At 59.8% G+C, this 16,048-nt stretch overlaps 1 protein-coding gene and 1 long non-coding RNA gene across 5 annotated transcripts in view; one reads left to right on the top strand and one right to left on the bottom strand.

The window, feature by feature from the left end:
* Positions 1-16,048, bottom strand: part of ABCA3 (ATP binding cassette subfamily A member 3) — a 40,345-nt gene that overhangs the window by 16,743 nt on the left and 7,554 nt on the right. For 3 of the 4 annotated variants that reach the window (XM_072835372.1, XM_072835369.1, XM_072835371.1), the window contains 13 exons: positions 14,683-14,768; positions 14,327-14,591; positions 13,375-13,502; positions 12,666-12,831; positions 9,697-9,956; positions 8,736-8,852; positions 8,453-8,573; positions 5,021-5,194; positions 3,435-3,616; positions 1,495-1,638; positions 924-1,047; positions 584-738; positions 160-315 (listed from right to left, as the gene is read on the bottom strand). In XM_072835372.1, coding sequence (XP_072691473.1) covers positions 160-315; positions 584-738; positions 924-1,047; positions 1,495-1,638; positions 3,435-3,616; positions 5,021-5,194; positions 8,453-8,573; positions 8,736-8,852; positions 9,697-9,956; positions 12,666-12,831; positions 13,375-13,502; positions 14,327-14,591; positions 14,683-14,736 — 2,046 coding nt within the window. In that variant the 5' untranslated portion in view covers positions 14,737-14,768. Of the gene's footprint in view, positions 1-159; positions 316-583; positions 739-923; positions 1,048-1,494; positions 1,639-3,434; positions 3,617-5,020; positions 5,195-8,452; positions 8,574-8,735; positions 8,853-9,696; positions 9,957-12,665; positions 12,832-13,374; positions 13,503-14,326; positions 14,592-14,682; positions 14,769-15,732; positions 15,900-16,048 lie in introns of all 4 variants that reach the window. The other variant, XM_072835370.1, reaches the window with a different exon arrangement.
* On the top strand, positions 7,218-12,392 carry LOC140638292 (uncharacterized). Its single transcript, XR_012035392.1, has 3 exons — positions 7,218-7,870; positions 8,043-10,904; positions 11,728-12,392. It is a non-coding gene; the product is annotated as an uncharacterized lncRNA (long non-coding RNA).

Below are 16,048 nucleotides of genomic sequence, written 5' to 3' on the forward strand. Positions count from 1 at the left end.
CGGAGGAGCGGCCCGGCCCGGGCTAGCTACGTGGGACGCTCTGGTTCTGTGCACATGTGGCCACGCTGTGGGCGTCAGGGGGTCCATAGCCTGCCCCTGCCCGTGGGGGGCAGCCACCCTGGGTGCCCGGCCCTGGCCCGGGGCCTCCTGCCCGCCTACCTTGGAGCCTGCTATGAGGGCGATGCCGATGGAGAGCTTGCGCTTCGTGCCCCCACTCAGGAACTTGCTCAGGGCGTCTCGCTTGTCCTCCAGCCCGAGGACGTGCAGCATCCGCTGGACTTCTTCAGGACACTTGTGGTGGGACAAGCCCTTCAACTGCAACAGTGGGGGTGGGGAGGTCGGGAGGGGGTCCCGGTGGGGGCGGGTGGCTGCCGGGAGCCTGGCCTTGGTGCCGCCTCCTCCGTCAGTGTGCCTGCCTGGTGCCCGGACTGCCTCCCGCCTCCCTGCTGCAGATCCACGAAAGCTGCTCAGCTGCTTGGAGTGGGCCCTGTCTGCCGGGAGGCTGAGGGCTCGCACCCTGGGGCCCAAGTACACGGGCCACGGAACCACCATGGGTCCTGAGTCCAGTCCACTGCTGACTCACCTGTGCGTAGAAATACAGGTGTTCTGCGACAGTCAGGTTGTCAAACAGGACGTCATGCTGGGGGCACAGGCCCAAGCTCTTGCGGATCTGAACCATGTCTTGTGAAATGTCATACCCGTTGATATATGCCCGTCCACTGGTCGGGGGAAAGAGACCTAGGGCCGAGCAGAAGACCCGGAAATGTAAGTTCGGTGCAGACGCCCCACTGGTCGGCACGAGGGCGAGGCTTGTCTCATGCACGTGGCTTTACTTCATTTCATGGAGCACCCTGGCTGTAGGTTGGCCAGTGAGGCCGTTCCCGCCTTGGGGGGCTGTGAGGGCCTATGGCTGGGCCCCTCACCTGTGAGCATGGACAGCGTGGTGGTCTTTCCCGCGCCGTTGTGACCCAGCAGCACCGTGATCTGCCCCTCGTACAGGTTCAGGGTCAGGTCTCTGACAGCCGCCTTGCTCCCCACTCTGAACACCTGCAGCAGAGGCAGATGGCGGCCCTGGGCTTCAGACCCCACCCTGCCCCCAACTACCCTCCGGAGCACCTGTCCGAAGGGACTCAGGAGACCCTGCCCAGCATCACCAGTCAGCACAGAGGTAGGATGTTTCAGGCAGAGTGCTGACTGGAGGCCATGCTGCTCCCATCGCCCATAGCCCCCCAGCTTGGCAGGGGCCCAACGTCTGTTCCTAGTGCCCTGAGCACAGCAAGCGTTTGCAAAGCTGACAGGAGGATTCATTCCAAGTGGCACGTGCTGCTGACTCAGGCCTGATCCCCTGAGCCCTGGGGACAGAGCCTGGGGAGTGGTCAGAGAGCAGTCACGGGGGCCCAGAGGGCAACAAGGCCTGGGGATGGTCACTGGCTTGGAGAGAGCCCTGGGCGAGGGCGAGGCCCCCGTCCCCACCAACCCCACGGAGTGTGGCACCTTGGTCACATGCTTGATCTTGATCCCAGCCACCAGGTCTTCTGGCTCAGCCTCAAAGTACTCCGTTCTGAGCGCTTTCTCTGGGTCATCGTCTTCCTCTTCCTTTCCCAAAACTGTCCGTGGGTGTCCACACCAGTACGAGGGCTGGGATGGAAATCAGATGGGTCTCAAGGAGCCGACTCGTGTCAATTTGTTTTGTGTGTGATGGAGCAGAAACACTAACACAGACACGCTAACTACACGACAGCATGCAGCCCTCAGCAGGGCGGTGGGCTGCTGCAGAGGGGACACAGCCTGAGGCTATGAGCCGCATGGCTTCTCCCTCATCTGCCCTGGGGATGTTCTGAGCCTTTCCTGATCTGCCATCTGGGCACCCGGTCCCTGGAAGGCTGACTTGGAGTGCAGACGACGCAGATGTGACACAGAGGAAAAGTCAATAAGGGCCTTTGAACCAAAGACAGGCCAGCCAACGTTCCAGTCCAGAGTGGTATCTGGGCAAAACATGGAGGAGGCTGTGCCTGCACGCCCCTGCCAGGCCTCACTCAGCTCCACAGGAGCTCACAAAATAAGCAAGAGAAGCCCAAAGGCCCAGTCTCCCCCTGCCATGAGGAAGCTTCACCACCCCGTCTGGACGATCCCCGCCATCCGTCCTGCCATCACAGGGCCAGGCTGCGGGAGGGGTAAGAATGTAGCCAGAGGCTGTGCAGAGCCATGCCCTCGAGGATGGCTGTGGGCACAGGGGGCACACTGGTGTGGGCAGGGTCATAGGAAAGGGACAAACGGGCCCCCAGGAGAGCCGCCCCAACTCAGCCCTGCAGGGAGACCCCCATCTCCACCCTGGGGTACTTGCCATGCCTGGAATGGTTCTAGCAACACTGGTTCCAGGGACACACCGCTCATGTTGTAAGTGACACCAGAGCGTGTGCTACAAATCACTGAATGCCACAAGTGTAACTGTCAGCGTTTCTCTCTCTCTTGATGACAAAGTGACAGGGCGTCCGTGGGTCAGGGGCATCTTCACTTTGATGGAGCACGCCAGTGAGCGCCAGAGAGCGGGCGCCAACGGGGCACCTCAGTGACCACCAGCAGGGGCTGATGGACCCCAAGGCGGCCCCTCCACACGGCACCGTGCACTCAAAGAGAAGGTGACTCAGGAAAATGCAGATATGTAAACGTGATTCGAAAAAAGTAAAACAAAATTTATAAATAAAAATCTGAAAGTATTCATGAAAAGATCCAGGCACGTTTGTACTTAAGATGATTAGGTTAAAAAAACAAGTCTCGGGCATCTTTACAGCACAGTCCCCTTTTTATGAAAAAAGCACAAGTGGGGCACCCAGTGGCTCAGTGGTTGAGCACCTCCCTTTGGCTCAGGTTGTGACCCCGGGGTCCTGGGATCGAGTCCCGCGTCGGACTCCCTGCATGGAGCCTGCTTCTCCCTCTGCCTGTGTCTCTGCCTCTCTCTCTGTCTCTCGTGAATAAATAAAATCTTAAAAAAACAAAACTAAGCACATGCATGTCACACGCACATACACTCAGGCCGTAAGCATGTGCACAGGAAAACCATCTGAACTACACGCCAGCAGGCCAGCCTGGGTCATCTCTGGGTGGTGGGACTGTGCTGTGAATTCTAGAAGCAGCATCATTTTTACGAGACGCTGTATTACTTTGTAGGCAGAAAACCCAGTAGGATGTTTGTTTGAGATGAGGCCGGGGATGGGATGTGTGGGTCCCTCGTGAGCTTCTTCTCTCCGACCCTGAAGTGCAGGGCTCCTCTTGGTCCAGTGGAGGGTCTTAGGGCCTTTGGGACACATGGCTCAGTGACTGCACACAGGACGGGGTCCCCTCTCCCAGCCCGAGGAGGCGTCACAGAGTGTGTGGAGGACACCCCTACTCTCGCGGAGGTGGCCAGTGTGCAGAAAAGGGCTGTGAGGACTCACCATGACGAAGAAGTACCAGGGCTGGGGCACGCCGAACTGTCCCGGGAGTACGGCCTCTACGTACCAGGTCACCAGGCCGTAGAGCACAGAGTCCAGCAGCAGCATGCCCAGCACTTGCCCGAAGGAGAAGTCGTCGTCCACGTTGACAGGACTCAGGAGGTCTCGCCACTGGACGCCCACGCCTAGAAGACACAGCGGGACGTGGGCCTGAGATAGGCCCCGGGGCGTGACAGCACACATGTGCACGTCACTGCAGTGAGCATGACTTGTCCCTTCCTGCATTTACAGCACAGTGGAGGACCTTCCCCAAGGCTCTGGACAACCGTGAGCCACCAGAGCTTGTGGGGCTGACGAGGTGGGCTCCTGTTCGATTTACGACCGACATGCATGTCCGCACATGTCCATGTATGTGGTAGTCGTATGCACACGCACAATCCACATGTGTGCACAAACACACACATACGTATGTATGATTCCAGTAAGGCCGACACGAATAGTGTATGTTGAACGCAAGTCTTTTCAAAAAAGAGAAGTACTTGAGGCACGTATAAAGCTCTCCCGAGTGGTGCCCATGGGTCTTGAAACCCCCTGGTTTGAAATCCCACATCCTAATGGTGCCCGGGGCTTCCACGTGGCTGGTGACCCTCCGTCGGCTCAAGGGGCCCCGTGGAACTGGCTGTGCTCTGGCTTTGGTCCCTCTCAAGCAACTAGAAGTTTGTCAGTTTGTCCGTGTTGAGCAAAATCAGCAGAGAACTTTGAAAGCCGAGAGTAGCCACGTAGATAGATTCTCGTTCATGGCTTTGTAAAAAGTATTTGAAGCCCCCGGAGGGGCGGTGCATTTAAAAAGCCTATGTGGGTCACACACGACCAAACACAGAAACGCAGGTATTTAGGGCCGAGGGCTCAGAAAGAAGACCACTCGAGCTCAAGAGGAGGCCGCCCCCCTCCCGCAGACCTGCACTAGGACACACGACGGCCAGGACTCTGCCACACCCGGGGTGAGACCACGCGGCCTGAACCGCACAGCGAGAGCAGCGCAGGGCGGTCCCCAGACGGGACATCTGTGGCCACGCGGCAGCTCACGCTCACCCTCCTGCGTCCTCCCAGCAGCCACGGCCCCCTCTGCCCTCCAGGGCCCTCCCGGGGGCACCCCACAGCAGGTGGCCTTCAAGGTTGGGCCTGGGGCCGCTGCGCCCATCAGAGCAGGCCTGGGCCGGCGCAGGGCTCGCAGACGGGAGGGCGTGCGCCCAACAGCGTCTTTACTTCGACCCCATGACGTTCACAGGATCGGGAAGTTTTACAAAAATCTCAAAAACGGTCCTGGCCCGTGACCCCGCGCCCGCGGCCTCCTCCCCAGTCCGCCTGACTGGAGCTGGGGGCTGCTCCCCCGCAGACTCTGGGGCCGGGCGCTGCTCTCCCGGAAGCAACAGCCGCTCTGGGCGACGGTGGCCGTCGTCGTGAGCGCTCTGTCCCCCGCGCTGCAGGTCGGGGCCACCTCCCCAGGGCTCCCGACCCGGAGGGAGGCCGCCTCGCGCTCTCGGGGTAACCGGGGCGGCAAGCGTGGCTCGCCAGAGGAAGGTACTCACCTTTGGCTTCAAATTTCCCTATGAGCTGGGCTCCCATGGCCATGGCAACGTTGGACAGGAGGCAGGAGAGCAGCTTCTGGCTGAGAGTCATCCAGTTGTAGCGGGGAGCAACGAAGAGGTAGGGGATGTAGGTGAAGAAGTAGAGGAAGCCGCCTATGGCTGCGGCCATGTTGGCTGCGGGGAGAGGAGCCGGCGCTGAAGGCGGGCGGGCGGGCTGGCGGCCATGGGGCCGGGTGGGCTGGGGGGGTGGCGGGGGTGGCCGAGGGGGCTGGGTGGGGCCAGATGGGGCCGGGTGGGGCCGCCGTGGGGCTGGGGTGGGGCCGGGGGGGGGCGGGGGGGCCAAGTCCGGGCGGGGGCACCTGGCCGAGGCGCACGCTCTGCACCCACCCCAGGCCACAGCTCCCCTCCCGCGCTTGCTCATTGCACAGGCGGCCGCTGTGTTGCACGGGCCCCAAGCCTTCCGGAGCTTAATCCACAGGGGACACAGAGTAAAGGACGGGGGTGCCGGGTCGGGCAGCCCAGGGCAGAGCCCAAGGCACAAGACAGGGACCAGGCGTCCCCCGGGCTGGGGCTGCGACAGCCACCAGTGGGCCACGGAAGGCCCCAACGGGAAGGTGACGCGTGGGCGAGCTGTGATGGGAATCACGGGGAGAAGGGTGCGGCTGTGGCCCATGCTCGTGGCCCTCATACACTTTGGTCCTCGGAACCTTCTGTGGCCTTAAAAATGGTTGAGGACATCACGGAACGTGTGCTCGTGTGGGTGACGCACACACATGCTTATCTACTCCTACTGTGTCATGGGTTAGCACTAGGACAATTTAAAGACTTTTGAGAACAGTAACAAACCTGCTATAGGTCAACGTAACTGTGTTTATGGAAGTCCACTCTATTTCACACAATTTAGTGAGAAAAGTGGCATTGTGATACATTTTAACAAGCCTCTGCGATGCCTGATTTAAGGGATTATGGCCGCTGTGCTGGGTGCAGCCCACCAACAAAACCAGCTTCGCACAGGTCCACAGCCAGAAAGGGGAGACGTATTTTGACAGCCTCCCCAGATACTCGTAGGTTTTCTCTGTCACTCAAGTACCACGCCACAGGCAGTCGTTTCTTAAAGGTCAGGTGCCACATGGACTCTGACCGATGAACCTGTCACGCTGTTACCCAAAAATCCACTGGCTTACCTTGCGCTTAGAATGGGTTATTACTCGGGCACGATCCCGTAGTGGGATGCCTCGGTCACGCACAACGTACTGCTTGTTGAGCTATGCAGATCTTCTGAGTACGGTCATGCTTTATCGTACAACGTACAGATAAATCACGTCGGCTGATACGATCACCAACCTCCTAAAAGGCTAACTGCTGGGACACTGTCAAGCTCATGGCGTTAGATTCAAGTTTGTAAAATCCTATTTTTCGCTTGAATGCTGGGATTTCACAACTGACATCCGATACCGTCCATTTTTCTTAAAAGACAAGCTCACATTAGAGGAAATGCCTGCCAAACACCCAGGTGTGAATAATTATGCCCGAGGGTGGTTCTTTTGAGCAAAAATGGTGTTCCATGAAAGAAGTGACTAGTTTGACAACTCAAGCCACCACATGCCAGCTACTGGCCATGTCCAGAGCTGAAGGGTAGAAGCAGGGAGACACCTCGAGGCCACTGTGAACCAGGCTGGTGACAATGGCCAGCAGGGGGTGGGGTGGGGGTGGGACAGTGGAGGCGGGGGAGACACGAACTGCAGCTCTCATCAGACGTGGTGCACAATGGGACAGGAAGACAGATGTCGGGGATGATCCCAAGGTGTTTTGGTGAGAGCGGCAGGGACAGGGTGCTACCAGCAGAAACAGGAAAGGGCTTCTGGGGATGGGGTCAGGAGGTGGTGGAGGTGCATCCTGAGCGTCTCAGGGACGTGGTGTGTGAGTCTGAGCATCAGGGGCGAAGCCTCAGCTGGAGCTTGCAATCTCTGGATGAACCACACGTTCTGAGTCCTCCAAGGGGAGGCAGGTGTGTGACAGGAAACCCCGGACTTCAGGATGAGGAAGCTGTGGACTTAGGAGCACATGAAGAAGTGCTTCCACCAGAGAAAGAGGAGTGTTTTCCCACAAAAATGGAGGAGGAAACAAGAATGAGCAGATGTGCCCAAGAATCAGCTGAGTACTTGACGGCAGAGAAATGAACTCTCGGTAGATTCTAGAACATTCTAGAACATACACCAAGGGACAAACGGGCACCCGGAAGACAAGTAAGCAAGTCCTACAGACTCAGCACGAAGGTTTCTGTAAGTGCAAAAGAGACATAGAGAGACACGAAGGAGCGACACAGCCTCATGTCCACCAGGACGGCTACTAGCAAAACACCTCCCCGACCAGAACACGGCGAGCGCTGCTGAGCGTGTGGAGTCACCGTGAGCTCTGGGCGGGAATGCAAAGTGGCAGCGCTCCTGCAGAACACAGTCTGGCAGCTCCTCAGACAATCAGCAGAGAATGAGCACATGACCGAGCAATTCCACTCTGGATACAACCCCCGAAGGCAGATCTCACAGAGGCTCTTGCACACTCGCGTTCACAGCAGCATGATTCACAAGCACTAAAAAGCACCCCGCGTGGGCACGGACGGGTGGGTGGACGAGAAAAATGTGGCCCATCCACACAGCAGAACGTCACACAGCCTCACAACACCTGCTACAATGGGGACAGACCCCGAGGATGGTACACACAGCGAGAGAAGCCCGCCACAAAAGGGCACGTGCTGTGTGATTCCACTCTCACGAGATACTGAGAGTGGCCACAACCGCAGATACAGAAAGTGGATGGTGGGCACCCGGGCTGAGGAGGGACGGCGAGTCGGTATTTAGGGGGACAGAGCCGTCTGGGAAGACGGGAGGGTTCTGGGGTGGGGGGGATGGTCGCACCACCATGTGTGCAGTCACACCACTGTGTGGACGTGCTGACACTCGACTGCGAGCTGGAGAACGGTTACGGTGATCAGGGGTCTGTGATGTGTGTTTTGCCTCAACAGGAAAAGAAAGAAGACCCAGGACCGAGGGAGAGGCCCTAGCAGGGGCTGCAGGGCTGCAGGACAGGCCGGTGATCGCCGCCCACAGAACCTGAACGTGTGAGCGGAACCGTGAGGCAGTGAAGACAGGCGTCCTCACACCACAGCGTTGGTAGAAGACCAACCACAGCTCTGTGGAGGGGGGCCTCATGCACTCGCGGACAGCCTGCCCTGAGGCCAGGACAGGATGGGTTGGGGAGCAAGATGGGGACCTGGCCGCGGACACGGGGTGCGGGCAAGGAGCAGCTTGCAGAGCCTCGGAGAGGCTGGCCTGCGCCACCCCGAGGCCTGAGTCTAAGGCAGGTGCAGGGCACAGCGTCCTCCGGCTGCAGGGCTTCCTGGGGGGCAGTGGTCCCCACACCAGGACGGCTCACCTTTGCTGAAGAAGGTGCTGACCATGAAGCTGAAGGACACGGAGGCGGTGGCAAAGCACAGCAGGAAGACCAGCACCAGCGAGGGGTCGCTGTGAGTGAGCACCGCCACGTCCTTCTTCACCTGCGCCGCGTGGCGTCCCGTGGGTCACGTGGGCAGGCCGTGGGGAGGTAGGGACAGAGACAGTTAGACTTGAGACGTCGGGGCCTCAGATGGGGCTGTGGGAAGGGCCGACTCGCCCTGAAAGCCCCGAGCACTCCAAAAACTCCACAAGCCCACGCTCACCTTGACGCAGAAGAGCAGGGTCACGAAGGAGACGGCCACGAGGAGGAAGAGGAAGAAGAGGAGGAACCAGGCGGTCCAGTGCAGCCAGCTGCTGAGCCCCATCATGCGCATGTACTCCTGCGGAGAGGGCCACACGTGCTGGCACGGGCTGCAGCCGCCTGGGGCGTGCGTGGGTGCAGGGTGCGGGGTGCGTGGGTGCACCCGGAGCCGCACACGGGCCAACACAGGACAGTGGGACGCCGGGGACACACACAGCCTGCGCCAGGCAAGGGCATGGTCCATCTATGTCATCCTCCCCTGCCCTCCTCCTCCTCCCAGTCTGATGTGCTCTGCCCCTGGGGCACCCGCCCTGCTGCGGGGTGGAGATCGGCCCACCTTGCCCCTCACCCAGTGTGCTCCCCGCTGACAAAGGCAAGACTTCAAAGTTTGGGTATTTGGCAGCATCACTGGACGAGTTTACAGGGACACGGCCTTGCTGGTGTACTTCAGCAAGCTTTCTGTACTCCCTAACCCCGTCCCGCTGCGCCCAGCAGCCCACCTACGGGTGCCCTGACCATACAGAGCCAACGGGCCTTCTGTACAGCCCGGGACGGAAACATCCAGCCTCTCCAGGGACTCTGTTCAGTACACGGGACGTGAGTAGCTATATAACGTAGTGTTAGGGCGGCCATGGCAAGAAAATTAATGGGAATCATGAAGATTAGTTTCATTGCTGTGTCCTGCTTGACTTGGCACATGCCAACAGGGGTCCTGTCAACGTGTCAAGCCTTACCACACTGCACACAAAACTTGGTGCTTTATTGGGGTTTTAGGGACCCGGATGTGCCAGGCTTGATTTCACAGAAGCCCCAGGATCACCGGCGCCACGGTGGGCATTTACCCCATGCCTGGCTGCCCCCAGCAGCACCCGGCTTGCACCCAACCCGCCCACACGGGCCTAAGACACACAGACCACGGCCACCTTCAGTTTCGTCTCCTTCTCCTGCACGACAGCCCGGATGATGGTGAGTGCGGTATAGGTGAAGCTCAGCATGAGCAGCAGGGGGAGCTGGTACTGGATGGCGACCAGGAAGGGGTCCGAAATAAAAGGCGGGTACGGGAACCTCTTTGCGATCACGGTGAGCTTCTCAAACAGCTGGCGCGTGGAGGCATTCGCATGGTACTGCATGATGGCCCTGTCCACCGCGTGCTGCATGGCCAGGAAGCCTTCACGGATGTACCCTGAGCGTGGACAGTGGGAAAAACCATGTCACAGGCACAGCTCGGCTCACAGAGCGGTGCTCTGAGCTGTGCCAGGTCTCCCTGGAGAAGGCGGCCACGGGGCGGCACCACCTAACACACCCACGGTGGCTGGGCCTTCTGGCGTTGGCGTGTAGGGCCCCTTCCCCACCCGCACCCCCCAAGGCCGGCTAGGCGGCACCTCTCTGGCCCTGTCTTCCACCTCCCTCGTCCACTTTGAAGGACTGTGGTGAGTACATCGGGCCCCCAGGACCATCAACAGCAATCCTGCGATCTTGAGGCCCGCGGAGTAGCAGCCTTCCATCCACTGGGCTAGCAGGCATCACAGCCCGAAGGCCACTGCTCAGACCCTCATCCTGCCCATTCTGACCCTCTACTACATGAGGGGGTCAATTCTGCTGACAATTGTATTGTCAATACAATTCTACTGGGGAGGAGGGCCTGGGAAGAGTGATAGAGGGGGGACGAGGAATCCCAGCGCAGAGGCCGGCCCGCCACGGGGAGCCTAAGGAAGAAGGGGGCACAGCCCCAGAACAGCAGAGGAGTGAGCACACGGGTGCAGGCACCCTCGCTCATAAAACACGGCGACGTTGGGGATCCCTGGGTGGCTCAGTGGTTTAACGCCTGCCTTTGGCCCGGGGCACGATCCTGGAGTCCCGGGATCGAGTCCCACGTCAGGCTCCCGGCACGGAGCCTGCTTCTCCCTCCTCCTGTGTCTCTGCCTCTCTATTTCTATCATAAATAAATAAATAAATAAATCTTTAAAAACAAAAAACAAAAAACATGGCGACGTTTAAAATACCCAAGGCCCTCTACCACGGAACTGCAGCAGCCTGCCTGCCAGTCCTAGGAGAAGAGCAAGGCTACAACCACAACCCCAGTCGCCCTCAGGCTCCAGACGTTCATGGCTGCAACGCAGCAGGTGCTCAGGTAACGTCACCCATGGCTGTGCGCTGGGCGGGGCAGCTCTCACCTTCACAAGGGACCTGCCGCACAGCCCACCACGTCTCCGTGGGACCCACGGGGCCACGAGGCCAGGGGAGCCACCCCACGGCGGCGGGGGGCAAGGTGGGCCGCGCTCTCGGCCGTGTTCGCCTGGCCTCGCCACCCCAACTTCTCCGTCTGCTCTGCGCTGAGGGCTGGAGCGGTCACCCTGTCCTCAATCCCTGCCTGTGACCGTAAACAAAGCCCCGCCGAACCCCTTCAGCATGCCGGTCTCCCTCTCTCTGACGATTCCAGGGGCCAACTCCCCCGGGGGCTATGTGCGTCTGAGGTGTGGACACGGGGCTGGGGCGGAGCCCGGGCTGAGCATGCCAAGTGCGCACTGTGTACCTGGCCTGTGTCCCTGTCACAGCTTGTGGGCTTGTAAGTGCTTGTAAGTGGCGTGGACTAACGAGCCTCAACATAAAAAGACGTGGATCCTTGTCGTTGACTGAGACGTTTTCCCTAGGCTCTTCCTTGATTTTTATTTTTTCAATTTTTATTTATTTATTATAGTCACACACGGGGGGGGGGGGCAGAGACATAGGCAGAGGGAGAAGCAGGCTCCATGCACTGGGAGCCCGACGTGGGATTCGATCCCGGGTCTCCAGGATCGCACCCTGGGCCAAAGGCAGGCGCCAAACTGCTGCGCCACCCAGGAATCCCTCCTCCTTGCTTTTAAAATTGGTGTCGTGTCTTCCTTTTCGGGCAAATTTCTAGTTTGTGAAATCTCCTAGTCTGACTCTGGTTGCTTCCAAATGTCCACAAACAGGAGGACGGTCTCTCCTGCTGCTGGCTCCAGGCACCAGCCACAGCCTCTGGACACTGGCCATAGCCTCCCTTCCTCCTGTCCGCCTGCCCGCCTGCCTGCGGCCTCATTTCGGGACATTCCTGGGTCTCTCTGCCAAAACCTGAACACGCTCGGCGACCTACAGACTGCAGAATCCTGTGTTCTCCAAGACGCCTGCTGCCGCCGAGAACCCACGGAGGGGTCCCAGCTACTCCGTGCTCATCCCCAGCCTCGTTCCAGGACGGCAACCCTGCCTCGGAGGAGGCGAATGTGCCAGCCACCTGCCCAGGCCACAGGGACAGACGAACACACGCGCTGACACAGCCAGCCCAGAGCCAGCTTCTGCAGGCGCCTCATGGGCACAGCTCTGCCCCAGACAAGGAGCACAGAGCTCACGAAGCCTGTGACCGTACAGAGCGAAGGCCCGGGAGGGAACGGAGGGGGCGGCCAGGCCCACACACTCGACACCTACGGAAGCCTCTTTAAGACTGAAATACACAGGGAACCCTGGGTGGCGCAGCGGTTTAGCGCCTGCCTTTGGCCCAGGGCGCGATCCTGGAGACCCGGGATCGAATCCCACGTCGGGCTCCCGGTGCATGGAGCCTGCTTCTCCCTCTGCCTATGTCTCTGCCTCTCTCTCTCTCTCTGTGTGGCTATCATAAATAAAAAATTAAAAAAAAAAAAAAAAAAAAAAAAAAGACTGAAATACACAGGTTTCCTTCGAGAGCACGTGTCCTGGGGGAGGGAGGGAGCACATCCCTGTGGACGGGGAGCCAGCTTTCCTGGATGCTTCCTCCCTTCCACGAGGAAGAAGACAGAACAGCCCTAAAGGTGCATCTGTGCAGAGAAACGCAAGGTGGGGCCCATGACCGTGGGCTGTCAGCAGCCGGGGAGGGAGCACCGCGGCTGCGGCTTCTCACCGGGTTCTCCGCCGTCGGGGGATGTGGGCTCCCTTGGTCCTGGGTTTGGGAAAAGTGGGAAGAGGGAAGTGGTGTGCCATCCCTCCGTCTCTTTCAGGAAAAAGGAGCCTGTCTGGGTCCACATGTAGTTTCTTCGTGTGTAGCTGAACCGTAAGTGATATCTCACCTGCGGGAACAAAGTGCAAACCGCCGGCTCTGAGGGATCCGGACAGAGAAGCAAACTCCTCCCCACCCTCCGGCCCCCAACTTTGTCCGCGGGGTCCCGGGAGTCAGAGCGCGCAGCTGTGCCCGGGGTGGAGCCCCGCAGTGCCCCCCCGGGGTGTTCCCACCAGCCCCGTCTCGCTGTCCACCTCTGGGAACTCTGCACCTGAGGTGTCCCTGACGGTCAGTGGAGGGTCCCCAAAATAATGCTAGAAGAACTGGATGGTTTCCTGGCTTCATGCTGTCACACAGGAAGACTTCATTGTGTTTTAAATACCTAAGTGTACCCTCAAAGCAGTACACGGGGCACGTGGGGCAGCTAAGGGTGTGCCCGGGGCAGCCGGTGGCCGCAGTCAGGCTAACCCCACCACGCTGGCCCCACGGGCTAGAGACACCCGGGCACCCTCGGTGGGACCCGGACGGTGACACTGCCTCCTGGCAGGGGAGGGTGCCTTCACGTGCTGGCCTGCGTGGGAGGGAGAGGGGCCTCGTGGGGCAGGGTCCTCACCGCCAGCGGCAGGGGCTCCCCACTGTGGTTGAAGGTGTGCTCGAACACCACGGCAGCCAACACGTTGGAGGAGTGGTTGTCGTACCTGATGTAGTCCTCAAAGTCCTTCTCCGAGGGAAAGCCTCGAGCTGTGGGAGGAGTGCGAGTTGCCCGACCGCCCATTCTACTGGGGAATCTGGCTGTTTCAGGGCATTGTCACCTGCACGCCCAGGTTTCTCCAGGGCGCAGTCACCCGTCCTCGAAGGCCAGCAGGCTTGCGCGATGGGCAGAGATTGGCTGCCGCAAGGACAGGTGGCGCCCCGCCATCAGGGCGGTGCAGTTTCTGGGAGAGCTGGAGGCAGGGCTGGCCCACAGCCCTCCTGGGGTAGCCTCCCTGCCTGGGGTCGGCCTCCGACTCGGGCCACGTGGGGTGTCACGAGGGTGCAAGTCGACACTAACATAGTTTGTCACGTGGTTTCTCTATCACCAGACCCTGCGCCACATAAAGGGGCTTCCCCGTAGTCCCTCAGTGAGGCTGAGGACCCCTGCAGGCATTTGTCACTCTGTGTTCAACACGCCATGGTGGCACATGCCAAAGGCAGGAGGTGGGAAAAGAGAATACTTTTTGTCTGGAAGCAAAGACAAGGTGACAGGTGCACGTACTGGGAGTGTCCCTCAATGGGCTTCCTGATGCCTTTCTCTAGAACGGTGCTCCCAAAACTGCGTCCCAGAAGAGGCCCTGGCAAGCACGCTCACAATACACCTTGCCCGTGACTCCAGAGCTGTCCCCACTGTGAATCACGGGAGTGACTGCAGAGCCCGGGGCTCCCCTCCAGCCTCACATGCCCGGTCCCCACTTTATAATGAGTGACCCGCCAACGAGGGGAGATGTGGAGTGTGGCCGCTGGCCGGGGCTGCTCATCTGGGTCTGTCCCCCACCACTGGACGAGAGGGGACCCGGAGGACACCTCACCTCTCATGTTGATGACCAATGTCCTCCGCGCCGTCTCCGTGATAGTCTTCACGGCCTGGCTCTGGGACGGGATGTAGGCGAGCTCCCAGGCGTCGCCCGGAGGGGGGAAGCTGAAGAACAGGGGCAGCTCCTGGATGGACTGGCCAGGGTAGATGGTGGCGTTGGGCACATTTTCCGACTGGATCTTCAAGCGGAGCCAAATGAGGATCCCGGAGAACAGCAGGGGCAGGAAGAGCTCCAGGACGGTCACCAGGACTTTGCGCTTCTGTGAGAGGAAGGGAAGGAGTGGGCTGGGGGCGCGAGGCCCTCCCCCCCACTTTCCCCCCAGCCCGGTCAGCACACCTGCGCACACCCACCTGCACCGTGTAGTTCTTCCAGAGCAGGAGCGCCAGCTGCCTGAGCACAGCCATCTTCTGGCCACTGGCCAGCGGCCGCGGAGCACCTGGGGGCCAGAGAGGACTCTGCTGAGCCGCAAGCCCCCCTCCGCGTCCCCCCCTCCTGGCTGCCCGGTGGGGCCTGGTCTCCCACCAGACACACCCTAGGTGACCCCTCTGTGTGCCGCGTGCTGTCGCGACACTCCGCCCGCGGGGGGCGCCACACAGGTGTCCTCTGTGGTGCGGAGGACGGGCCACCTCTCTGCGTACCCCCGGCCCCCCAACAGACCACCCGGGACCCCCCCCCCACGGCAGGCTCGGCTGCAGGCGGAGGAGGAGGGGGTGGAACGCGCTACTTGCGCTCCTGCCTTGAGCCCCGGGGACCAGTTTTTCCTGCTTTAACCACGAGCACTGGTATATGGCCTCCACGTGACAGTGGTCATTTTCCTCCAAAGAAAATCTGCCCTGTGTCACGTGGAAGTGTTATGTTTACAGCGGGCGCATGGCGCCGGGGGGCCGCTGAACGCAAGATGCAGCGACACGGCACCCGGGGACCCGGAGGAAGACCCCACGCCCAGGATACGGCAGTACCGCGTTCCCGAAGCTGCGGGCATGCAGCCGGGGGAGGGGGGGCTGGCTGCCCCGACCCCGAGTGGGCACATGAGGCTCCTGGTTCCCATCCCCACGGCGGCGAGGACGCAGGGAGAGTGGAGAGGGGCCCCATGCTCGCGGCCCTTCACGTGGGGAGAAGCCTGCGTGACACACTCTCCACGAACTGGCTCCAATGCCACCAGTCAGGCGGGTCAAGGAGCTGGGACACTCGGGTGGCCAGTGCATCCTTCCTTAGCCACCGCACGCGAAAAGCGCGGCCCAGAGAGCCTGCCGGAGACCCTGTACGCGGAGTGAGAGCTCCTCTTGGCTTCTTTACCAAGGCCAGCTTTAAAAAAGCTCTTTTTAAAATTAAACTCTTGCTTTTTCTTAGAAAACACTTGGCTGTCCCTATCTGTGTGATGATAGTTACTCAAAACTCACACTTTCAAGGGTCCTCAGGGGACACCTGGATGGATCAGCGGTTGAGCATCTGCCTTCAACTCAAGGTGTGACCCCAGGGTCCTGGGATCGAGTCCCACATCGGGCTCCCTGCTTCTCCCTCTGCCTGTGTCTCTCCTCTCCGTCTCTCAGGAATAAATAAATAAAATCTTAAAAACAAAAAAGGGTCCTCAGTAAATACTTGTAGAAAACGCAACTGCAAGAAGTTATTTGCAAATTAACCTAAAATATGCTTTTAATTAATCCCGTGGTTAAAATGTGAAGAAATTAAATCTAAAAAAGTCTGAAGTGCTATGAA

The sequence above is a fragment of the Canis lupus genome, chromosome 8 (genome assembly GCF_048164855.1).
Source record: "Canis lupus baileyi chromosome 8, mCanLup2.hap1, whole genome shotgun sequence".
Classification (NCBI taxonomy): Eukaryota; Metazoa; Chordata; class Mammalia; order Carnivora; family Canidae; genus Canis; species Canis lupus.